The following is a 22987-nucleotide window of genomic DNA, read 5'->3' as shown; positions in this document are numbered from 1 at the left end:
ACCAGGAAAAGGACATTAAGCAGGGCACAAACAACATGGACATGACACATGGGGTTTACAAGGAGTGCAGCATGAAAACAAAATACTGCGGTAATACTAATACTAAATCAGCTAAACAGCTGAGAAAATGGTATAGATAGCAATATACATTGCAGTATATGGTATCACGATACTCTGTGTATTGCAAAATGTTTAAAATCACAATAATATCGAATCATGACATAAGTATTGTGATAATATTGTATCATGGGGCCACTAGTGATTCCCGCCCCTATTATTTATGTTCAATCATGAATAAAATACGAGTTTATGAGATTTACAAATCATTGCATACTATTGTGCATCACATTGCTTCTCAAATGGTTCAAACTGATTAAAGAACACTTAAAATTCCAAATAATTGAATTCTGATTGTAAAATTAAAATGTAAATGCCAATATTTAAGCCTGTAGACACTCTTTACATTTGTTTGGAACAAATGGAAAATATTATTTAAAAATAAAATCAATTAAAATATCCATTTTCCAGTACAGTCAGCCTTTAAAGGTAGAGTCATGTTAGAAAAAGGAAAAAAAAAGTGCATTGCATTGGTTACTATACAGCCAAATCATTAAAAATCATTACCTATCATACAGTATATTATGTGCGCACTATGTCAAATTCCACCACCAGGGGGCTCTTAACTATAACAGTAACAATATGGAGAGTACAGACCAGCACTGTGTTATGCTGTTAACTGGTTAATAAAAATGACACCTCATAGGGAGCACTTACTAAACAGAAAACTGTCATTTTATTTTCATTCATAAATTTCTCATATTAAATGTAAAATGTGCTTAAAAGTGCACTTCCACATTCATGCTGGAAGCAGTCCCAGGATGTAGACATGTGCTGGAAGCTACACTAGAGCACATATACATCCTGGGACTGCTTCCAGCATGAATGCAGAAGTGCACTTTTAAGTGCAATTTTTCCTCATTATAAGAAATTTATGAATGCAAACAAAACCATTTTAAGTTTAGTAAATACACCTTATGAGAGGACATTTTTATTGCTGATTCTCCATGTTTGGTTCTGATGCTGGGGACATAGAGCAGACCTGCCTCAGACAACCTGAGTGGTCTGGATGGTTCATAAAGGACGAGAAGGTCCGCTATTCCTTGCAAAGCTTAACCTCCTCCACCACAGCCTCCTCTTTTATAGCATAAAGCTTGTTGCACCCTCAAATTCAGATTCATGTTACTATTGCTTTTGAAATAATTTATTGTATTTAATACACATGGTCATAAATGTATTTATCCATATGGGGATTTCTGCTTGACTAATCCAGGGAGCATCCTTTGAGCAGAGCCTTCTCCAGCAGGTAAAACTGTTTACCCATTTAGCAATAAAATGGTTATAGGTATGACAAGAGTGTTCCTGGTTAAAATATATATCGATACTCAGTGCAAAAATTCTACATATTGTATCTTTCAATCAGCAAATGGAACCTTTCTTCATAAAACCTGGCTAATCCTACAAATCTCTGGTACAATAATTTTATGAACATAGTTTTTTATTGTATCATGAGTGAAGTGGCCATTACATCTCATGTTATGAAGCCGGCACAAAGCTGCAAGTTCAAAAACAAAGACAAACAATTCTGCTTTGTGCACACCTCTCTTCATCACTCCAGTCGCTCTGACTACCATCCAGCTGTTTTTTTTTTCTCTTGCACATTTTTTATTGGAACCCTCAACACATTGGCTTTATTTCCCTGATTCCTCCTCATTTTTCGGACTCTGGCACATGAATTTACTTTTTGTCACATTACTGTGCGTCTTTTGTACTTTATCAGACGTGCAGAGGGGGGCTTTTACTCTGAAAGGCGTTGAAATTGAAAACCACAAATCATATTGGAGAGAGTGGGAGTTTTACTGCGAGACATTTGTGAATAGAAACAGTGGAGGCATGTGAAGCTTTCACTGTTCCATTAACAGTACTTCACAACAACAAAAAGTATACATATTCAATAATATTTCTACTTCATGTGCTACAATCCATTATTATGTTGCTTGAAGGACAATTGCATTAAATTACGGTTGGGAAATACAAAGGTCTGCATTGACAGAGTATTGTTAAGATAAGGCTCCATAAATCTATATGCTTTTTCATCTGGCACAAAGAGCAATGCTACCGAAGGTTATTGATGTATTAGAACATTTCCTTCACAGTTTCATTCATATTTCTTGTCAGCTAAAAGCATCTTTTCTTTCCTGCCTCTCTGATTTGATGATATTAGCCTTGGAAATGAAAGAGCTGCCAGCTTTTGCATGCATTTTCAGTTAAAATAAGAGTGTGATAGCAATACAATCAATGCAAGTGAGAATTTTTGCCTTCACATGCCTGTGTTTGAATATTCAGGCATGCCTAAATGACCGTGTTGCACTCACCGTCTGCGACAAAATGCTCCGGCACGTGGAGGGTAACCTTGACAGTGAGAGGGCAGGAATCCTGCGTGGCATAGACAATGGCAATGACACATGTGCTGATGGTGATCAGCGTCAGGGTGACCTTATTTAGAGGACTGTGTGGGTGGCCTGCAGGTAGAGAAAAAACAAAGAGAAAAAGGTATTGTGAGCGGTCTGACAGAAGGTCCTTTTCTATCAGGATCTCGGAAAATAAATATTTGAAGCACATTTGCACACCGGGACAAGAGAACACACAGAAAAAACCTTAAATCATCATTCAGCCCTTTGTCTTTTTGAAAGTGCAGCTGCTAAGCCCTCCTAAATCCTTGAAAAGGCAGATAATTGAACTCCTGATTTATGAATCTAACCTAGGTTCAAGTGTGGCCCGAGTGAGTAAAATATGACTGAGAATGGCCGAGCTCCTGCAGAACAGCCTAGATTCATTTGCCGACATGATATATGATCTTATTGCCACTGACAGGGTTATAGATTAGTTGTTTTGGTTGCCCTTTGGCTCTGTCGGGGCTCCCATTTCCAAGCCAGAATATAGAGAATGAAATTAGCCGTTTAACCTCTGTCTGCCGGTATTTATCACCGGAGAGAAGTCAGCATGTTTGAAAGGAGGTTTTACCAGAATGTAATATGAGAAACCAAGTGATAGAGCTGGCTTGGAAATATTGTTGGAGCGAAATTTTTGCTGTTTGAGATAAATTGGTGCTGTTGGGCTTCTGGAAAATGTAGTTCTGTTTTTGTTCTAAGCTAGAGAACATCATACATCACAGTGACTCAGAACTTGGGCGCTTCAGAAAATGTAGGAGAAACAGCCTTTACTATAAAAGGATGGTGTGAGAGGCAACAGAAAACTAATTTTGTTTCTCTGGCTGTGTCCAAAACTGCCTATGTCCATTCTACTCGTACTATTCAAACTAAATCCAGCATCTAATTGAGAATGAAACACATTTCACATTCATAGTATGCAGTTTTGTGTATGGAATAAATCCCACAATGTATACAAGACCAGCCAGAACTTCTATTTTAAGATTATTTTTGAGCTTTTGCCTGTTTCCTACAGGAAAGTTGAAAAAAGACAGGGAACATGTGGGAAGACATGCACCAAAGATGTGCCAGGACCAGGATTCAAACCTTCAACCAGAGCATCAGAGACTGTGGCCTCATCTCTATCAACTGAGATAATTTCTAAGTAAAAGTTGGTGCGCCAGTTGCTCCAAACCACCACAAAATGTATGCATTGCAGCTCTCAGGCTATCCAATGAAAAAAGTGTATTGCATGCCAGCCAACAAGCAGTGTAAAAATTAGGGGTCGACCCATAATCGGTCTGGCTGATTATTGCCACCGATATTTGTTAAGTTCAGCTCAGTATTTTTAAAAACGTTAAGCCCTAATACATGCTGGAAATGTAAAAGTATTTGGCCACATTGCACCACCAGGGACTGCAGTGAAGCTTGGCGTAAGTTCAAGCAGGAGGACTGTTTCATTTCAATTCACCCTTTCATTAGTAACCATTCACTCACCTGTCCCCCTTTTCCCACACCTGCTCTAGTAATCATCAATGGGCGTCTACTCACTACAGCCTCAAGCCTTTAGGCCACGACCTCTCTCAATCCAATCATCCTGCAGCTGTCAAATTTTCAAATCTGTTCTCTTTCCTTCACAGTCAGTCTGTCGTTTCAGTGCGATCGCTGCAACCCTCCTCCTCCCCAGCCACCTCCATTACATCTCATTGGTGTCCAGGTTAAGCTCCTCAATGCATCCTGCATCCCTTCAACAGTACTTCTAAGCGTCTGGGTCAAGCTCCTCTGAAATCTGCTCTGCTTATAATGGGCTTTGCCCTGGGCCTCAAAATGGCTAAAACCGACACTGCTTCACACCTGCAGCTCTCCCAGACGTGTTCTGTAGCTTTAGTTTTATATTTCTGATCTTTTGACAGTATTATCGGTTTCATTAAAGATCAAATAGGACTCTTACATTTGGACAAGTTTTACTAGATATGACATTATGATGAAGCATATTGGCATAATCATTATAAAATATGAGTGTGAGAGAGCATCAGCAGGAAGTGACTGGAGAAACAATTAAAATGAGGGCATAGGAGGCTTCAGTTTGACCACACGCCAGCACACCTCAGAGAATGACATTACTGAGGAGACGCAACACCGGTGGACTTTGTCTGCTCTCGTCCCTTACACATGCTCTTAAGAAAGCCCATTTCCACCGCTTAAATAGAAAAAGTGGAAGTAAGGCAATTATAAAAAAAGAATCCTAGGTCATAATTTTGAGATAAAAAAGTCACAATAATAATTATAGTTTTATCTCTTATCTTTTTTTTTTTTGACTTTTTATCTAAATATTTCAACTTTTTGTCACATAATTATGATGTTTTAACTCATGATTATGACTTTTTATATCATAATTTCCCCTTTTCATCTCAAAATCATGACTTTTAACTCACAATCATGACTGTAAACTCATAATTGAGATTTTTTTATTACATAATTTTGACTTTTTATCTCACAATTATGACTTTTAACTCATAATTTTGACTTTTCATGACATAATTATGACTTAGGATTTTTTTCTTCTAACATTTGACTTAATTTCACATTTTTTTCTTTTTTAATTGGCAGAAATGGACTTCCATACGTTCCTAAAATGAGCACACACAACGATAATAATATATGGATTAAAAAATAGGTTTTCATTCAATTTTACTAGTAAAACCCTGTTTTCTTTGTGTGGGTACCAGATTTACTGGAGTGACTTAAAATTAATCTTTAATGATGTCAGTGTTTACCTTCGTAAAAGTTCTTAGGATGTCTTCTTTGTTTCCAAGTAAGCCTTAAAAGAGCCAGAACTGGTCACTAAAGAGCCACATGCAGCTCCGGAGCTGCAGGTTCAGTATCACTGACACAGGATGAAGCCAAAAGTAGGCTTTTACAGTGAGCCTCTAACAAATGCCATGTGAAAACTGGCACAGATGTTAGTTGTATATGTGCTTGGTTATTCTAAATTGCCATAAGAAATTAAAGTATACATCTTGTAGTAATAGAGATAAGCCATTTTTCATTTTCTCCATATTTATCTCTTTTTGCTTAAATTATCTGTGTGCTTCACTGTGGGTGTGTTTAGGAGAAGCTGACATCTGTTTGAGTGTTCTGTTCTAAAAAGTAAGAACACAACAGACATATTGTTAAAATTTGTGCATACAGTGGCTTTAGTCTCTCAGATATAAAATGAAAGTGTAAAGGAAAAAATGAAAAACAGAAGCAATATTACATCAGACGCTGAGCTCTGACAGTAACCATCTATATTCCAAGTGAAAGAAAAGTCAAGTCCGTCTCTTCAAAAGTTAAGAAGCAGAGAAATTCAGCTCAAGGTCAAAACCAAAAAGACAAACTGAGGACGGAGGATCCTCCCGTTCTGAGTCACATGTCACAATCTCAGGAAGGGACAGAAAACAACAGCTATCTCCAGCCAAAGTGGCAGAGCAGCTAATCCCTTTGGGGCTCTGGGTGGTGTCACTGGGCTTGTGAAGGGGTCCCTCAATTACAGTAAAAGCCCACTGAGTAGACAAAAGCATGTACACTCACGACTGCAAACACTTACTTTATGGCTGCAAACCAAACACCTCCTTTCTGCGCCGATACACAACACACCAGCACTTACAGCGGTGGAATAGACGGAACCATAAATGAGAGTGAAGCAAAAACATCTTCCTTCATTTATGTCTCTGTAGAAATCTTTTAGAGAGAGCAACACCTTTTTATACGGCCTGTAACCGTTACACAGATCACGCCTGTGGGTTTTATGTCTCTACTCGTTCTGAGCTCGTGCTTTTTCAATAAAATCCCAGAGAGAGCTCACAGTTCAGGCACGAGCGCTTTCACGGTTATTTGAAGAGTAAACTGTGATGACTTGCATTTTTTAAAATACCGTAACAAATACGAACACTCTACTTTTGTGTGAATATTGTTCAGTATTAAAGTGGTTAAAGCCCATAAAGACGATTAGAGAGAGCCTTTTGTTTTAATAAATCTAAGTATATGAGCCTTATACCCATTTTTATGAAGGTCTGGATAAAGTATGAGAAGAACCAATAAAAACAATACCTTAGAAATACTTGAACAACTCTATACAAAGATTAAATCAGATGTTTCGAGACTCTAAAGAGCTGACTTTTCTTTGAAAGGAGGGGAAGTATTTTTCTATTTAAAAGAATGTGCACAAACTTTTCTTTGCATAAACTCAATCAAAACTCTTATCCTTGAAAATGAGTTGAAGTGTTTTATTATCTTTGTATTCTACAGTTTTTCCTATGATGTATGAATATCAGAACAAGGAGAATTTTCAATTATGAAAAATATGATTAAAATATTTGTCAGACCTTTGCTGCCTCCAGTAAGACAACATTATAATGAGCTTAAACTCTTTAAAAAGTATGTTAAGTTTTAAATAATAACAGAAAATGTGCTGGGGTCTCGTTTACGTAAGTTGCGTACGCAACAATTGAAGTTGGCTCACGCCACTTTCCATGTAAAGTTTCTTTAAAAACAGACCAGACTGTAAAATGTGCAAACCTGGAAGCAAACTCTGACCCATGCGTACGAACGTTTTGGAGGCTGAGGGATAAAAACAGTGCATCCTGAAAGTTTTCAGAACCCCTTCAATTTTCAAACCTTTATTTTTTCTCGAATTGACATTGAGGTTTCCCTCATTTCCAATGCTGTCAAGATTACAAGCACTTTAAAAACACGGCAGAATAAAATAAAGTCTATAGAAAAAACCATTGGGAACAACAACACATTGTCAGTGACAAAGGTAGATGAATTGAAATCAGGTAAAACGGTTGCAATCAAAATCCTAAACTCTGAAACTCTGACATTGTTCACCAGCTTGCAGTAAAACCAAACCCTGCCTATTGTGACTGTCTTGTTCTTAAATGAAACTGATTGGTGCATTAATTCCCAAGCAGCACACTTCAGCCTGAAGCTTGGAAAGATTTGCCGTATTACGAAAAATAGCAAGGCTTTACAAGGTTATAGTAAACCAATGACAGAATTTAAAAACAGCACAACACTCACAGGGTTGTGCTTTTAGTATGTTGATGTTTTGGCAATACATGGTGTATTTCTTAAAGTTTGAGTCCCAGAGAGAGCAAACTTCTCGTTCGGGCTTTGAGCTGAAAAAGTTTGGGAACACCTGGACTTAAGGACGAACACTTTGAGATGCACATCTGGACTTTAATTTAATAGCAGAATCCTATTTTCATTAGCGGTTAGCATTAGCAGGAAGGTTGAGACAGAGGGATGAAGGAGGTGAGCATTTGTTTTGGTCTAAAAATCTGCTCTGAAAGTCACACAGTCATACTTGCTTCCAAACTATAGGAGTCCAAATAAGGGGTCAAATGAGGCTGTAGCTCCTACTTCTAAATCAAAAAATGATGAGACATTCATGATCTGTAATAGTAAATATGAGAATATTAGTATGTGAAGCATGGCTTCTCCTTCCCTGACACAGTACTGTAACAGTGTGGGCATCAGACATAACAAGAACACATTGATTTCCATTATTTTTCAATCACTGCATGGACTCCCAAGTGGACAGCCACATACTAATTTCCAGTTTTTCCAGGTCACACAGACTGGCTTACACACAAAGAGAAAATCCACATACAGCCTTCAATATCACATATCAGTGTGTGGTAGAGGAGGTAGAAATCTTCCTTCCTATCAAAGTAATTTGACTCATCTTTTCTCATCAGCGAGCCCCCATTTACATCCGCTCATATATCTGCTTTGAGTGTCATTGAGCTGTTCTGTGGAAATCACTTTAAACCCCACCGGGAACGCTTATGACTCCTTCCTACTTCCAGCTACACTTACAATTCCAGAAAAGTCTCGGCTCATTTCACTTAGCTATAGGTTACCCCTGCTATTATTCTCCATCATGTTCAACCAGAATATAGCTTAAATTCATTTGTTTCCCAAATGTTTTGGTATGTTTCATTCCCTTTTTAACTTTATTGCCTTCTCAGCAGCGTGCAGTGGATAAGTAGGACCCCCCTGTGAAACTTAATGTCTTTAAAATGTGGCACATTTATATCAATGTGAAGAAGGAACACCTGCGTTCAGGCTCACCTTTGCTGCGCCGTCGTCCTCTGTGCTGCTCTGTGTAAAACTTCATTTGGCTGTCATCTTCAGGCTCTGACCCCGATTCTCCTTGAGGGCCGAACACGCCTCCAGTCACTGGAAGTGAGGAGAAAAAGAGGAGTCAGAATAAAGAAACAAGACAGGTAGCAAGAAATCAAAAGTTAATGTGAGTTCAGATCAAATGTTGTGGAGGAGAAGATGACAGCTGTTAAAAGAGCTTATAATGCATCCAATATTTGAGGAGTAACTAAACCACAGCTGAAAACATGAAAGGAAGTGCTGTAATTTGCTGGGACATCGTATTTCCAGTTTTAGATTTTTGTTTTTTTTTAAATTCAACTTTATTCATAAACAAAGTCTGGCACTTACATTCATAAATTACCACATTGCAAACATTGCAGACCAAGTAACATTTCATAAATAACACAGAGGAAAAGGGTCTAATCTGAGGTTGAATTATGCCTAGTTTGAGAAGTAGTTGCAAGAACGCTGGTTCACTTTAGCATGTTAGCTTTAGCTATAGCTAACTTAACTATGTGAGCTACATAATTAACGCCACTACATAAGCCAATATTTTACGTTAGCTTTAGTAACATGAGCTTTGGCAAACATGGCTAAAAATAACGTAGCTGCATAGATAAATCACCTAGGTAGCTTACGTAGCTGCTTTTGTGACTTTTGCATTAGCTACATTAGCTGAATTAGCTATGTAGCTATGTTTTACTATGTAACAATGTCTTTTGTCCAAAGCCACGTACAATCAAGAGTAAGTATAACACATGTAAGTTGCACACAGTGCTTCAAGTCCATTTGTTTTCTATAGCTAAGTTAGCTTTAGCAATATGACCTGGAGAAAATGTAGCCAAAGCTAACTTAGTTACATAGATAATGTAGATATGTAGCTTATGTAGTTGCTTTGTGAGCTTAGCTTTAGCTCCAGTAGCTATGTAACTCAATTAGCTGTGTAGCTCATTTAGTTACATAGCTACATAGTTCCATTGTCTATGTAGCTTACTCAGCTAATGGAGCTACGTAAGCTCTAATCCAATAATTCATTATGCATAGAAGTATGTTTTAAAAGTAGTTACATGAACGGCAGCCTGTTTCAGCTTCATTAGCTTTAACTTAAGCTACAGCCACCTGAGGGCATCATTGGGCAGCAAGGAGGATGGACATAACCCCGGTCATGCTCTGGATGTCCTTGCACATTATCTGGGGCATGCGAAAATAATCTGTTGAAAAATGGCAAAGTCCACACCTAGGGTTGAATGTAGTGAGAAAGCATAGCCTAGGATACTGTCTGGTTGCTAAAGCCCCTAGTTGCCTAAGGGCATATCACCAGGGGCAACAGAAATGTTGTCAAGCTTTACATTTACATTTACATTTACATTGGCTGCAGAGCAACATCTGTGTGTCAATAAATGTCGAGATTGACGCTGAGCTTGTCTGTTGCTTTTGTCCCCCCAGCCCCGGGTTGGCCCATCGGACCCTGTGAGTAATCCTCACAGCCCTACTTTCATGAAAAATGCAATTGACTGTTTCTCTTATTTCAAGATTTCACTAACATTGTAGACCTGGACTTGAGTAATAGACTAGTTACTTTATTGTTTAAAAAAAAAAAAAAAAAAAAAAATCAGAATAATTTTATATAATTTGACAACTGACTTAACTGTGCGTGGTTATGCATTCAATCACATGTATTTTCAGGTGGTATTTATCAGCACTTGTGTTTTCAATTAAAGGTATCCTTTGCTTTTTTTCTTTCCTTCAGTCTTCTATGGAGTTCCCCAGGGCTCAATCCTCGGGTCTTTAATAATACTTTTACTTTTTATGCCACATTAAGTAATTCAAAGTCCTTCAGCTCCATCGATATGCTGATGATGCTCTGTTTTTTTTCCAGTGAAATAATACATGACATTGGCATAACACTTTGTTTGTTTGTTTGACTTAAATTACTAAAGAAGCTCAGGTTTATAATAGGCTGACAACAAATTATCTTAATAATGTATCCACTGATATGCTGATGATAATCTGCTTTATATTTCAGGAACATAAAGTCACAACTAAGGGACTATTTGAGAGGGGGCATTAATTATTATCACTATTTTTTACCCCACCCAAATGTATTTTCTTTTTATTAGTTGGAGTTATATAAGCATTAGAAACTTTATTCAAATAAATTAGTAAGAGGATAAGCTGTAATACAAACGTCCCTAATAAATCCATAGTGCCTTCTTGTTTGGAACATTGTTTGAAACACAATTTCGCCATCATTTAAAAAAAAAAATCGCTCACACCTCTTATTTTGGTTCTATTTGGGCTTCCATTAGTGTAGTAATGTTTTCTTCTCCTATCCAGCCTTTTAGTTTTTCCCTTATGTGTCCTCTTGTGTTGTTAATTTGTCCATCATTGTAGAATCTCTGCAGCTCGGCTTACTAATCAAATTGGGTGCCATTCCCTGAGCTTGTGAGCGTGCGCCTGTGTGTGTTCATGTGCATCTTTCAGTCAGGGTGATGGCGAGAGCGAGGCGGTGAAAGTTAAGAGGCTTTGTTTGTGCTGCTCTGCCACTGCAGCATCAAAACACACATCCCTGCTGGATGTGCAGAGGCTGCCTCAGAGTGATAATTGCTTGGGATTTGCGACGTGTTAAGCCCCTGATGGATAAATAAGTAATCTAAAATGACCCAACAAGTGTTGATGGCTTTAAACTTAATTCTTGATAGAAAGAAAAATGTCCTCCAGAGACATTTGGTTAAGACCGTTTATTAGTGTAAATCACATCACACATTTTCTGCACTGTTATAACAAGGCTCTTAGGCCAAATCGCACCCTAAAAATGCCTTTATTTTGATAATTTGCATCTAATTTCCTCATGGTTGTACTTATGTTTTGCTTGTATAATCCCTAGGATCACTGTGATTACACTTCTTAATATCCCAGAGTGGAAAGGGGATATTGGACAGAAGGAAAATCAATGAATTTCTCTTGGCGATGAAGGAGCGGCTAAGTCAGAACAGTTCAATTGTTGACAGCAAATTCAAACAAGAAATAATGGAACAAGAACATTTATGGCAGGTATGACGTGTCAATACTTGCGCACATGATGTCTTAGGACAGTTGGTAATGGCTCTAACAAAGCAAATGGTTGACCCCCACAAAGGGTAGGTACGTGATTGTACTCTCAAGTGCCGCCAGCTTATAAAGGTCTTTGTAATTATGTCATTCAAGCTAAGAAAATGGCAGGAGGTGCATTGAAATTAAGTCAAATGAGGTTCTTAGGATGCACAGTTTGTGAAACACTACATTTCCAATATTTAAAAGCAAGACTGTCAGCCCCAAGACTGAATATCTCTCTATATTTATGATGTCTAAAACCTGTGACATGAAGTAGGTGCCAGACAAAGTGATTAGCTGTGCACTGCAGAAGCAGCATGCATATATTTCCCTTCATTAATTTGTTAGAAAACACAACCTACCCATGTACAGTTAAAAAAAAAAAAATAGCAGCGATAAGAGGTGCAGGTTTTTACAAAGGGGGCAACTATATGTGCACAATTTGAAAGTTACTCACAGGAACTTTAAAGTGAAAAATAATTTGATTCATCTGCTGTGGTTAGAAGCAAATTTAAAAACAAAATGGTTTTCAAGTAAGGAAGTTAAAAAAAAACAAAAAAAACTTAAGAAACAGTTTCCAATCTACATTCCCTTCAATATATAATAAAAAGCAGTTTTCAGCTTGCAGCTAAAAAGGAACCACACATAGGTATAATATGGGGCATTTCAAACATTAAAGGGACGTTTCAGTATTTTTAAAGTTGAGTCCTATGAGGTACGTAGCAGTAGTAGCTGCATTAGCCTCCAGGGATTTTAATGAGCATTGCTCCTTTACAGGGGACATATTTTACCCTTTAAGACAAGTTTATATAGGTCTCAGAGGTCCCCAAAACATGCCTGTGAAGTCTATTGCTGAAAAACAAATTCCAGTGGAGGATTTTTGCATATCTAAAAACCCCTCTGTTTCAGCCCTGCTCAGAACGAGCTGTTTCTGTCTGTGGCTTTAAATGTTACTGAGTTGTCTGACTCCGCCCCTGACCACGCCCCTCTCAGAAAATGGATGTGGCTCAGCTGCCAGCTGAGAGGAGGGTGGAACTTTCCTCCAAGCAGGGAGAGCCAACCGAACCTGGGGGCGGTGCCAACTCCCCACATGACATCATGAGGGGAAAATCGGAGAACGGCTTGTTTTAGCACACATTTTCTGTCCAGGGGAAAATATTTTTGTTAGAAAAGCCTGAAAAAAATGATTTTTGCATAATATGTCCCATTTAAGAATGACTCACTGGCTGTACTGGCCAGGAAGCCTAGCTTCCTGGAACCTAACAGATGGGTACAGTTTCACCACAGAATTTAGCGTGTTTTTGACAACAATGGGCCGCAGAACAATGCTGGCTCAAATGTACACACTGTTGAAACTTCTGAGAATTTGACTTTTTACTCAATCTGCTGAATTGCACAGTGTATACCAGGGTTAATGTAGCAGATATACAGTCATGAGCATACGTTTTCATATACACTTACTGGCCACTTTATTAGGTACGCCTGTTCAATTGATTGTTAATTTGGCAAATGTATTTGTGTAGGTATGCTTACGGAAACTTATTTTTTTATTTTGTGAATTGAATTGGGAGGCAGGATATCCTTTGATATTTCTAGAAAGTAATTGGATTTTCAAAAGAATTTGTTAGCATTTTCTGGCATTTTTTTACGGAACCAAGGTAATGTATTTCTTTTGGCGAATTTGCTTTTGGATTTTGGAGATTTTCAAAAAGAAATCAGGAATTTAAATGGAATTTTTAAATCAAAATTTAGGCTTTATAATAAACTTTAATTGTAACATTTGAAGAATACTTGAAGAAATCTGGGGTAGTCTTTAAGGGAACTTTTATAAATATGATAAAGAATTTTCTTCAGAATTTCAGGGAATTTGTGTCAATATTGGACATTTTTTGTCAAAATGAATTCCTGTTAAATGAGGCTGAGATTTTCAAACTTATTAGGTCTGAATTATACCAAGTATGTGGAAGTAACTAAAAATGCATTCCAAACAAAAGCCCAGGTCTCAGGAGGTGAACAACTGAAGTCAAACTCCTTATGGGATCTGTTTTTCCCAGCTCTGTGTTCACACTGGCAAAACGGTACTTCAACATGCTTCTTTATTTGTCAGTCAGAGGCTCAAACAGGTTTCAAATGTGTTTTTCTCTCACTCAAAACTTTCCCTGTCTAACTTTTAGCCCTGTTACCCCATGGGAGGAGAGAGACGGGCTCCGGAGACGTGCAATAGTGGAGTTTTGTTGCAAGAGCACAATTAAGGAGAACCAAGAGAGTTTACAAACTGAACAGAAGTCTGTGTTTGGTCTAAAACACTTCAGTGATAAAGGGACTGCATCAACTTTCAGTGTCAGAGATGGGGACCAAAGTACAGCTAAATGATAGATGGGCTTAATCACAGCAGGTCGTGCTTACCCACAAACTGTGTGTTGCGTTAAGTGGCTGTAACTAAAAACTGATCCCATCCATAGACATTCCTATGCCACAGTCGTGTGAACAGTTTGTGGTTTTGCCCACATCAGCATGTGTTTACAGGAGCTGGGGACTGAAGCCCTGACCTTCAGATTGAGAGAAGACAGACTCTTACATTGAATCACAGCCACTTTTTCTTCACATCTACTCTTAAAGCAGCATATTATATCTTTAATAAATGTTTCTAATCTTCCACATCCTTGCAGAAGCAAGCAAAAACACAAGATCAGTTCTTAGCTATAGCATGTACACTAGTGAATGCAGGCAGTTCAAAGGAAAATGAATATGGGGCTACATAAGGACGGTCTGTCAGCCTCCTTTTATTCATCGTGCAATCGATTCTTTTCCTCTGCACTTCATTCCTTCCTTATTAAAAGAATTTTATTGCCAACCATAGAGCAACATATTTTCTCTTCCTTGTTCACTGGACACAGTCATAACTCCTGAGCAAATGCCGAGCTATGCAAGTAAAATCCTCCCTTTTACTCACTTCATAAACATTATGTCATGAAAATCTGCCCCGCACCATAAAGATTTTAGACATGATTAAAAGTTCTATTAAGCCCCGTGTAAAAGTGCCCACGGAAAGCTGTAGTCATTCTTTTGGTCGGCTGCACTTAAACAGGTTGAGAGTCGAGAGCTGGATTTGGAGTGTGAGACTCCGGCGGTATTTGGAGAGCCGAGCCAGGGCAATGTGGTGTAAAATTGGTTCTGAATTTATGCATCGTGTTAGAACATGCCCAGAGAGGTGGCAGATGGAGGCAGAGACACATTGAGGGATGAGGGACAGAAACTGAAAGTCGAGGAATATATTTATAAAAAAATATGAATAACAATAGCGTCACAGGTTGGCCTTAAAAAACCTTCTCATTGTTAAAAAAGGTGTTGCTTTTAACATTTAGAAACAGGTTCATTATTTGGAACAGAATTACACTGCCAACACGTTCTCACAGAGTTGTGGCTCATAAAATTAAGTGTGAAATCTTAAGGTATTTTAAGAAAGGGAGGCTGAATTATTAAGCACCCAAGTCAATGATACTCGAGACCAAAGGCTTTATGTTTGAGGGGTTTCCCTCTATCTATCCATCAGTCAAGGCCATTCTTCTGAGTGCAATAACCCGTGAATGTTTAGGGATTTTCATCAACTTTGCACAAATCTACACGCTGTTTAAAGGATGATCTTACAAGATTTTAGTTATACGTCAAAGGTCAAAGCACATTGAGGGATTTTCCAACTGTGAGGAAATCACTAACTGCAAGGCTGAGATCAACTACAGACTTGGACTCACTTATGGAGCAATGGGTTTGCTGGACAAGGTGGTGTCTAAACATGAGGATGGCAATCAGAGTCCTTTGGTCTTTGGTTTTCTAGGTCTCACTGTACTCTTTTGAGGCCTGGATGCTGAATAATGGCCAGGCTTGACTTCATTGTGATAACTTAATGGGGCCTTATCTTCACCCCTTGATAGTGGGGGTGTGAATCTCTCCTTCTCAAGACGATTGGATTCCAATCTCGATTCACAAGCTACGATTCGATTCACTGTTGATTCATTAAAACACAGAACAATTCCGTCTGATCTGAATTGATTCAGTTCTGTCAGATTGATCTGGTACAAACTGATAAGCTACCTAGATAGCACCTTTGGCGACCGGAATCTTGCCTAAAGGTAAAAGGTCACTGTGGTTCGTATGAGACTAAAGACGCTGAGCCAAAGCATGGCAGAATGGGCTATGAAAAGTAAACACAATACCTCAAAAATACTTAGATTTTTTAAAAAACAATGACCAAAAGTCCAATCAGACACAAGGATAAAATTATTAGACTGGAGGTCAAAGGTAAAAGGCCAAGCCATTGGGCCTCATACTTATCTCTTGCTTTTCAACAAAATATCTCACAAACCTCTTGAGGGGCTTCCTTTAAACTCTTCACAAATCGTAATTCTGACTCAAGAATGAAGTGGACAGATTCTGAAGTTAAAAAGTCAAGAGCAAAGAACCTTATGTTCATCCCTTGCTTGTGAATGTGGCATCTGGTTTGAGGGATTGTCCCAAATTTTTGCAAAAAGGCCCCTCTAAGGTATGAACTGAGTAGACTAAGGGGTTCATAGGTCAAAGGCTAATGTCATTAAGACCCATGTTCATCCCCTGCTAATAAACAGAACACTTCAAGAATTCTTTAAAGGATTTTCTTTAAATTTTGCACAAACTGCCACTCTGACCCAAGGATGAACTGTTGCTATTTTGGAAGTCAAAGTCATCAAGCCTCATGTTCATTACACTACCACCTGTCCTCTTGATGAAGCACTGTATTTTAACTGCTGTTAGTATACCTTGCAGAGGTATAACCACCAGGTTGTATTTCAACCTTTTCCACTTACTAAATTTAACTTAAATTTCAGTTTTAAAAAATGTTTACTGCAGTGACTGGGTATGTATCATTTAAAGCTTATTTATCCCTCCAGGGTCTCCATCCAATCACTGTTAAATGTCCGTGTTTGCAGTCATGAATAGAGGTGCCTGAGATCTGATCTTCAAGCAATGCGAATCTTTGCTCTGAACGGGGCATGAAAAATAAAGACTCCCAAGAGCCATCAGTGCTCTTGAAGCCGTCTTTACATTTGATTTGGACCTTGAAAGACTCATAGCGGGAATAAGTGCCTTTGATTAAACGAGACAAACATCTCAAACTGTGAAACTAATTAAAAAGTTCTCTCTGAAAATCAATGCCTGGCTGATGTTTCAGACGCAGGTGGCAAAAATAAACTGTTTTGTTATTTACTTATGGTTTATTTAAATGTAGGCTGTAGCAATGGTTTTAATTGAGTGGATTGACAACAGTAAAACATTTCATATATCTAATGATACAATCTTGGATGATAAACTTGAAATAGATTTATGCGTGGTAGAGGTTAAATGAAAATGTGTGGTGACATATTATACAATAGAAGAAAGCAAGAGGTTAAAAGTTTGACAAGTATATTCTCCATACACATTTTTAAAAGACCAGATAAACAAAGAAGGCTTTGTATTAACAGTGTTGTCAAAAACAGGAGGTGCCAAGTGATTTGTGGTGTGTCCAACAGAATATCACTATTTATACGTGGCACAATCTTGGCACAAAGCCAGGTGCACAGTGCAAAGAGAAAGCTGTAGATTTGTTTGGATTCAAACTAGTCTGAGTGACAGCTCTCATTCCCTTTAAGAACAAGGTGTGCCTGCATTTGAGTGCATCAGTATTTACACTGTAGATTTTGAACCTTGCAAAGCAGATAGATTTGCCCGTTTCCTTGCTTCTCAATGGCGAATCCGTCTTGTAAAGCTCCAGACCAAACAGTTTAGGCCCGTTTAGAAAGTGACTGGACCAATCAGTGTCGAGGGGCAGTACTTTCGGGCGCAGCGGAGTCGTGATGTAAGCAAGCAGCGACAAGAGGCCGGTGCAATTATGGCAGAAGAGATCAGCATAAATGCTGCTATAGCATCAGTTTTATCAGAACTTGACGACATTTCTTTGTTAAAAGAAGTACGAGAAATCAGCAAAAGTCGTGTACTGATGTCTACAGTCACCATGGTTCGCATTATGCAGTTATCTATGAAGTTTATTCCTTGATGGCGGCGCACCTCAGTAGTGACGCCATCATGGGTTTTGTTGTTCTGATTGGCCCGTAAAGATGTGACAGACAGAACGTTCATCCAATCACCTTCTGAGTTTTTTTCAGAGGCTCTGCCCTTTCCCAAACACTGTCTATGAGAGGTTTCCCATCTGGTGTGTAAGGTTAGCAGATTTCTGCTCTTGTTCAAAAATAGCAAACTATGCTACACAGCTAATTGAGCTACATAGCTAATGGAGCTAAAGTTAAGCTCACAAAGCAACTACATAAGCTACATATCTACATTATCTACGTTACCAAGTTGGCTTTGGCTACATTTGCATCAGGTCAAATTACGGAGCAGACTGGACATAAGGAACATACTTCGGGTGTCATTGTCTCCTTTTACCCCTAGATGAGACCGTCTTGTCGCACAGAAACAAGCTCAGTGCTCCAACTAATTCAGCATTATGGTGAGTTGTTGGTTTTTTCTGCACTTTGCTTTTATGCCGTTTTTTTGAACAATTTTAATTTGTGGCATTTATCCCGCACACATTGATGGGCGGTCCGTGAAAATGTTTTCTTTCATGAAACCGGTCCATGGCCCAAAAAAGGTTTGGGACCTCTGCAGTATAGCATCTGCAACACAGATGATGCTGCACCAATCTGCCTTTCAATCTCACGGTCCATTCTTCCCTCACTCATAAACAAGATCCTGAGACCTGAACTCCTTCACTTGGGGCAGAGACGCCCTCCCCACCCTGAGGGAGCAATCCCCCATTTTCCGGCAGAGAGCCATAACCTCGGACTTGGAGGTGCTTATTCTCAAACCAGCTGCAAACTGCTGGGGCTCCTCAGCTGAGGAAGTGAACAGAACCACGTCATCTACAAAAAGCTTTAGACACATTAAGCTTAATATAATCATGGCCAAGGCTGCTATTTGAATAGTCCATTTGAGCAACACATCTAACATATTTGAATCTGATCTGAAAAGAAAAACATGGTCAAACATGGTCAATAGCAGCTGTATTTCTTCAAAAAGGGTTGATCTTGGGTAAATATTGGACTGAGATGTAATGTGGGGCCTTTGTGGCTGTGGGAAGTTTTCTTAAATCTTTCAAAGCCCAGTAGGAAATGAAAGGTGGTGGTAATGGGGGGAGGGGGTGGGGGGTGTTCTGATGCATGATCCGTGAGATGAAATAAAAGTTGGGATTACATCTTCATTTTGGCAAACAAACGCAGCTGACTTATTTTTGGATCTGCTCATCAACAATGACTCCTTAAAAGCCTTGAATGAAATGAGGCCAGGCTGAAACGTCCTCCCTTTGCAAAGGCATTCTCCTCTCTGAAGGTCTTAAAGTATAAAGAGGTTGCTGCTGAAATAGAAATGTTGCTCGTATGAGTACTTTCAGCCGATGCACGCCAGTTGGTACCATTTACACTCTCGACCTGACTTGCACACATGAAAGCACAGCACAAATTAGCCTTCCATTAAATCTGCACTCGCAACCTGCATTGAATTAGCGTCTGATTTACCAAGGCATGAGCTAATTGCACTATCAGAAATACGGACGGCCTCTAGCTACTTTGTTGTGATGCTGAAAGAGTGGTCTACAATTTCAAGCATGGAATTAATCTTAATCCTTAAAAAGGTTTGTAACTCATTGCATTAGAAATTAGTTTCAAGATGAAAAAGAGACTAGGTACGTAAATAATAAGCCCAAAATGTAAAAGAATTATCTAAAGAGAGCGATTGCCATGGTGCATTAGCAGCTCAGTGAACATCAAAATCAATTTCAGGTTTAATAACTACACCCTCACATCTCTCTTCACCCTCCTTGTGAGCATTTGTGTTAGTGCAGCTCCCTTGCACATTTTGCTCTGATGTTCTCACCTTTTGTCTGCAGTCTCATTCTCATTCTTCCTTTAATAGACCTCTGCAATTTGGCACTCTGTCATTAGCTGTAAAGAAACCTATAATTTGTATGAGGCTTAGTAAATCCAGCAGGGAATTCACCGAGAAAGGATTGCGGCCACTAATAGAGCCAAAAATTGTGCATCATTTGCTTTAGTAATCTGCCCAGTCTAAGGTCCAGTTGACAAAGCATACAGTGGTTATGATATTCAGGCCAAAAAAGTTGCCCAGATTTGTGCTGCCTGCTCTTGTTTTGCAACTTAAGCTGAAGAGGAGTTTTATGCATCTTTACTTTGAGCAGAGTGCTGACAGTGCACAATTTTGCCTATATAATAATAATGAGCTAGGAGGGAAGGGGAAACTTTCAACTTATTGTGAGGCAAAACCCAAAGAAGTGATGCTAGTCTTACTGTTTTAAGCCTCTGGGAACTTGGCTTGAAATACAACGAACAATTGTGGTATCAAAGCAAGACTAGCCATTAAGCATACAGAAAAATCTGAGCAAAAACAAACAGAAAAACTTTGTTCAATAGTCATGGATCACTAAGTTGAAATTCAAGAGCACATCTGAAACCAAGTCGTTGACATCTATCAGTCTACAGGGACATTTCTGGGGCAGTGGGACTTCCGCAAACCACTATGAGAGCTATTTTCCACAAATAGGGAAAACCTGGAACAGTGGTGAACCTTCCCAGGGCTGGCCAGCCTACCAACATTACTCCAAGAGCGCATTAATGACTCATCCAGTAGGTCAAAAAAGAGCCCAGAACAACATCTAAAGACCTGTAGGACTCATTTGGCTCAGTTAAGGTCAGTGTTCATGATTCAACAATAAGAAAGAGACTGGAAAAAAATAGCATCCATGGGAGAGTTTAAAGGCCAAAATCACTGCTGAACAAAAAGAACACAAAGGCTCATCTTACATGAAAAAAAAAACAAACAAACAAAAAAACATCTTGATGATCCCCAAGACTTTTGGGTAAGTATTCTGTGAACTAAAGAGACAAAAATTCAACTTTTTTGGTTGTTACATCTGGTATAAAACCAATACAGCATTTCATAAAAATAACAAAATACCAACAGTCAAACATGGTGGTGGAAGCTGCTTTGCTGCTTCTGGGCCTGGGCCCTCACCATAACTGATGGAATCATAAATTCTGTTCTCTACCAGAAAATCTTGAAGGAGAATGACCAGCCATCAGCTCTTCACCTCAAGCTCAAGGGCACTTGGGTTATACAGCAGCACAATGATCCACAACACACCAGCAAGTCCACACAGCAAAAACTTGTGTTGAATGCTCAAGGTTAAACTTTTCAGAGTTGATTCTAATTCTCAAAGTGTAATTTTAACACCGTTCTGAGTTAAATGGCTTTCAGTATTGGATTTATTGACAGTGTAAATGCATTCGGTGTTAATCCAACTCTGTAGAGTTAATTGATCTAAGCCATGCCCACTGCCATTTCAAATCTTGGCAGCAGAGTTTTCTCATTATGCCCTTCTGCAGAGTGTTTAAATGTTGCCTGCTAGAATGATCACTGAGTGGATTTCTTTGCTCATGTTTCTGGTGGATTATTGTTTTGATGTAAAACATGTTTGCACCCTGAGTGAAGCTAGCCACTAATCTACCTCTGCATTGTCTCTTTGCTCCGTCGCCAAAGGACAACTGCTGTCACAGGTGTTCAATGTGAATTGAAGATCTTATATTAAGTATGAAAGTGCTTTGCACTGTGTCAATAATTACAATTATAACTACCTCAAATTTACACCCAAAATGAAAAGAAATAACACAATATTGTGTAAAAAGTACACTTGTAAAAAACATGCTGTGTGTTAAAAATTAACACTACAAGAGCTTTTAAACATTAACATTTACCAACAAAGTGTAAAATTAACTCAAATGACACATATACACACTTTCCTATTGTTAGAGTCAACATTCTCAGTGTTTATTTTACACTGGCAATTTTTCTGTGTACCTATGAGTGGCATGGAGTGGCCTAGTCAATGAGAATGGGCCAAAAGTCCCTCACAGTGATGTGAAAGACTTATTGCTGGTTATCATGAGTGCTTGCGTGCAGTTGTAGCCATCAAGAGTGGCTCAACAAGTCACTTGATTTATTTCGCAATTTATTTTTCACACAGGGTCAGGTAGGTTTGGATGGATTTTTTTACCTTAATAAATAGCATCATCATTGAAAACTGCATTTTATATTTACTCAGGTAATTTTTCTCTGATATTGAAATTTGTTGGATGACCTGAAATGTTCAAGTATGACAAACACGCCAAAAAATATGAAATCAGGAAGTAGGCAAATTGTTTTTTTTTCATAGCACTGTATATTGGCATTTAAAAGTCTACACCCAGCATAAGATGACGTTAGTTTTCCTCTTGTGTTTAAAGGAAATTTCTCTGATTATTTGGATCAGTATGGTCAATATGGATGGATCTGAAGTGTGGTGAGCAGAGCTGCTCAGAGTAAAAGGCGAAGCTGTTTGGCAAATTTCAGAGAATTAAAAAAAAAAAAAAACTGCTGAACTGTTTGTAGGTGAAATGAGTGCAGCCTATAGGGCATAAGAAATAAAGTCATTGACATATATGAGTCTGGAAAGGGTTAAAAAGCCTTTTCAAAGGCTTGAGAGCTCCAGTGAGCCACACTGAGAGCCATTATCTACAAATGGAGAAAACTTGGAATAGTGGGGAACCCTCCTTGGAGTGGTCAGCCTACTGGAAGTTCTCATTTACTATTCCACTATTTACTATATACTATTCTATACTTTTTCACGACAATGTGTATTGTAGCGGCGCTTGACCAGGTGCTTTTAGGAAATGCTTCCTCCTTAAAAGGCTTAAAGGAAGGCAATTTGTTGAAATGAAACAGCAATACTTGCATCCTGGTCCACCAACGTGGCTCAAGGTAATTTCAGTATCGGATAAAGTGGGTAGATTTTAGAGTGACCTGAGTCCTGGAGGCAGGATCCTCCTTTTCCTCTTGGATTGAGAGGAAAGTAAGAAATGTTAGTCAAAGACACCCGTCAAAAGAGTGTGATTATTCTGTCAGACAAAGCAGCACAACTTAATATAGAGATTTTTCACAAATTATTGCATAATGACTCATTTCAATATGTGCGAACAGCATGGGCACACAGAGACGCTGCCAGCAGTAAGGAGTGCATTTAACCCTTTGTGCACGTTTTGTTGATTGACTCAAATGCACAGGTTTGGCAGACGTAGATGCAAGCAATCCTGTTGTACATCAGGCCCAAAGATGCTTAACATATATGCATTTTT

The 22987-nt window shown here is 38.7% G+C and overlaps 1 protein-coding gene across 1 annotated transcript in view; it reads right to left on the bottom strand.

The window, feature by feature from the left end:
* The window catches only part of LOC121524927 (astrotactin-2-like), a 615575-nt gene that overhangs the window by 322418 nt on the left and 270170 nt on the right, over nt 1–22987 (bottom strand). Inside the window, exons 5-6 of the mRNA XM_041810517.1 lie at nt 8607–8714; nt 2433–2579 (exon numbers count right to left, since the gene is read on the bottom strand). Of these exons, the coding sequence (XP_041666451.1) occupies nt 2433–2579; nt 8607–8714 (255 nt within the window). The remainder of the gene's footprint in view (nt 1–2432; nt 2580–8606; nt 8715–22987) is intronic.

Source organism: Cheilinus undulatus, linkage group 17 (assembly GCF_018320785.1).
Source record: "Cheilinus undulatus linkage group 17, ASM1832078v1, whole genome shotgun sequence".
Classification (NCBI taxonomy): domain Eukaryota; kingdom Metazoa; phylum Chordata; class Actinopteri; order Labriformes; family Labridae; genus Cheilinus; species Cheilinus undulatus.
This window is presented reverse-complemented; position numbering and strand designations above follow the sequence as displayed.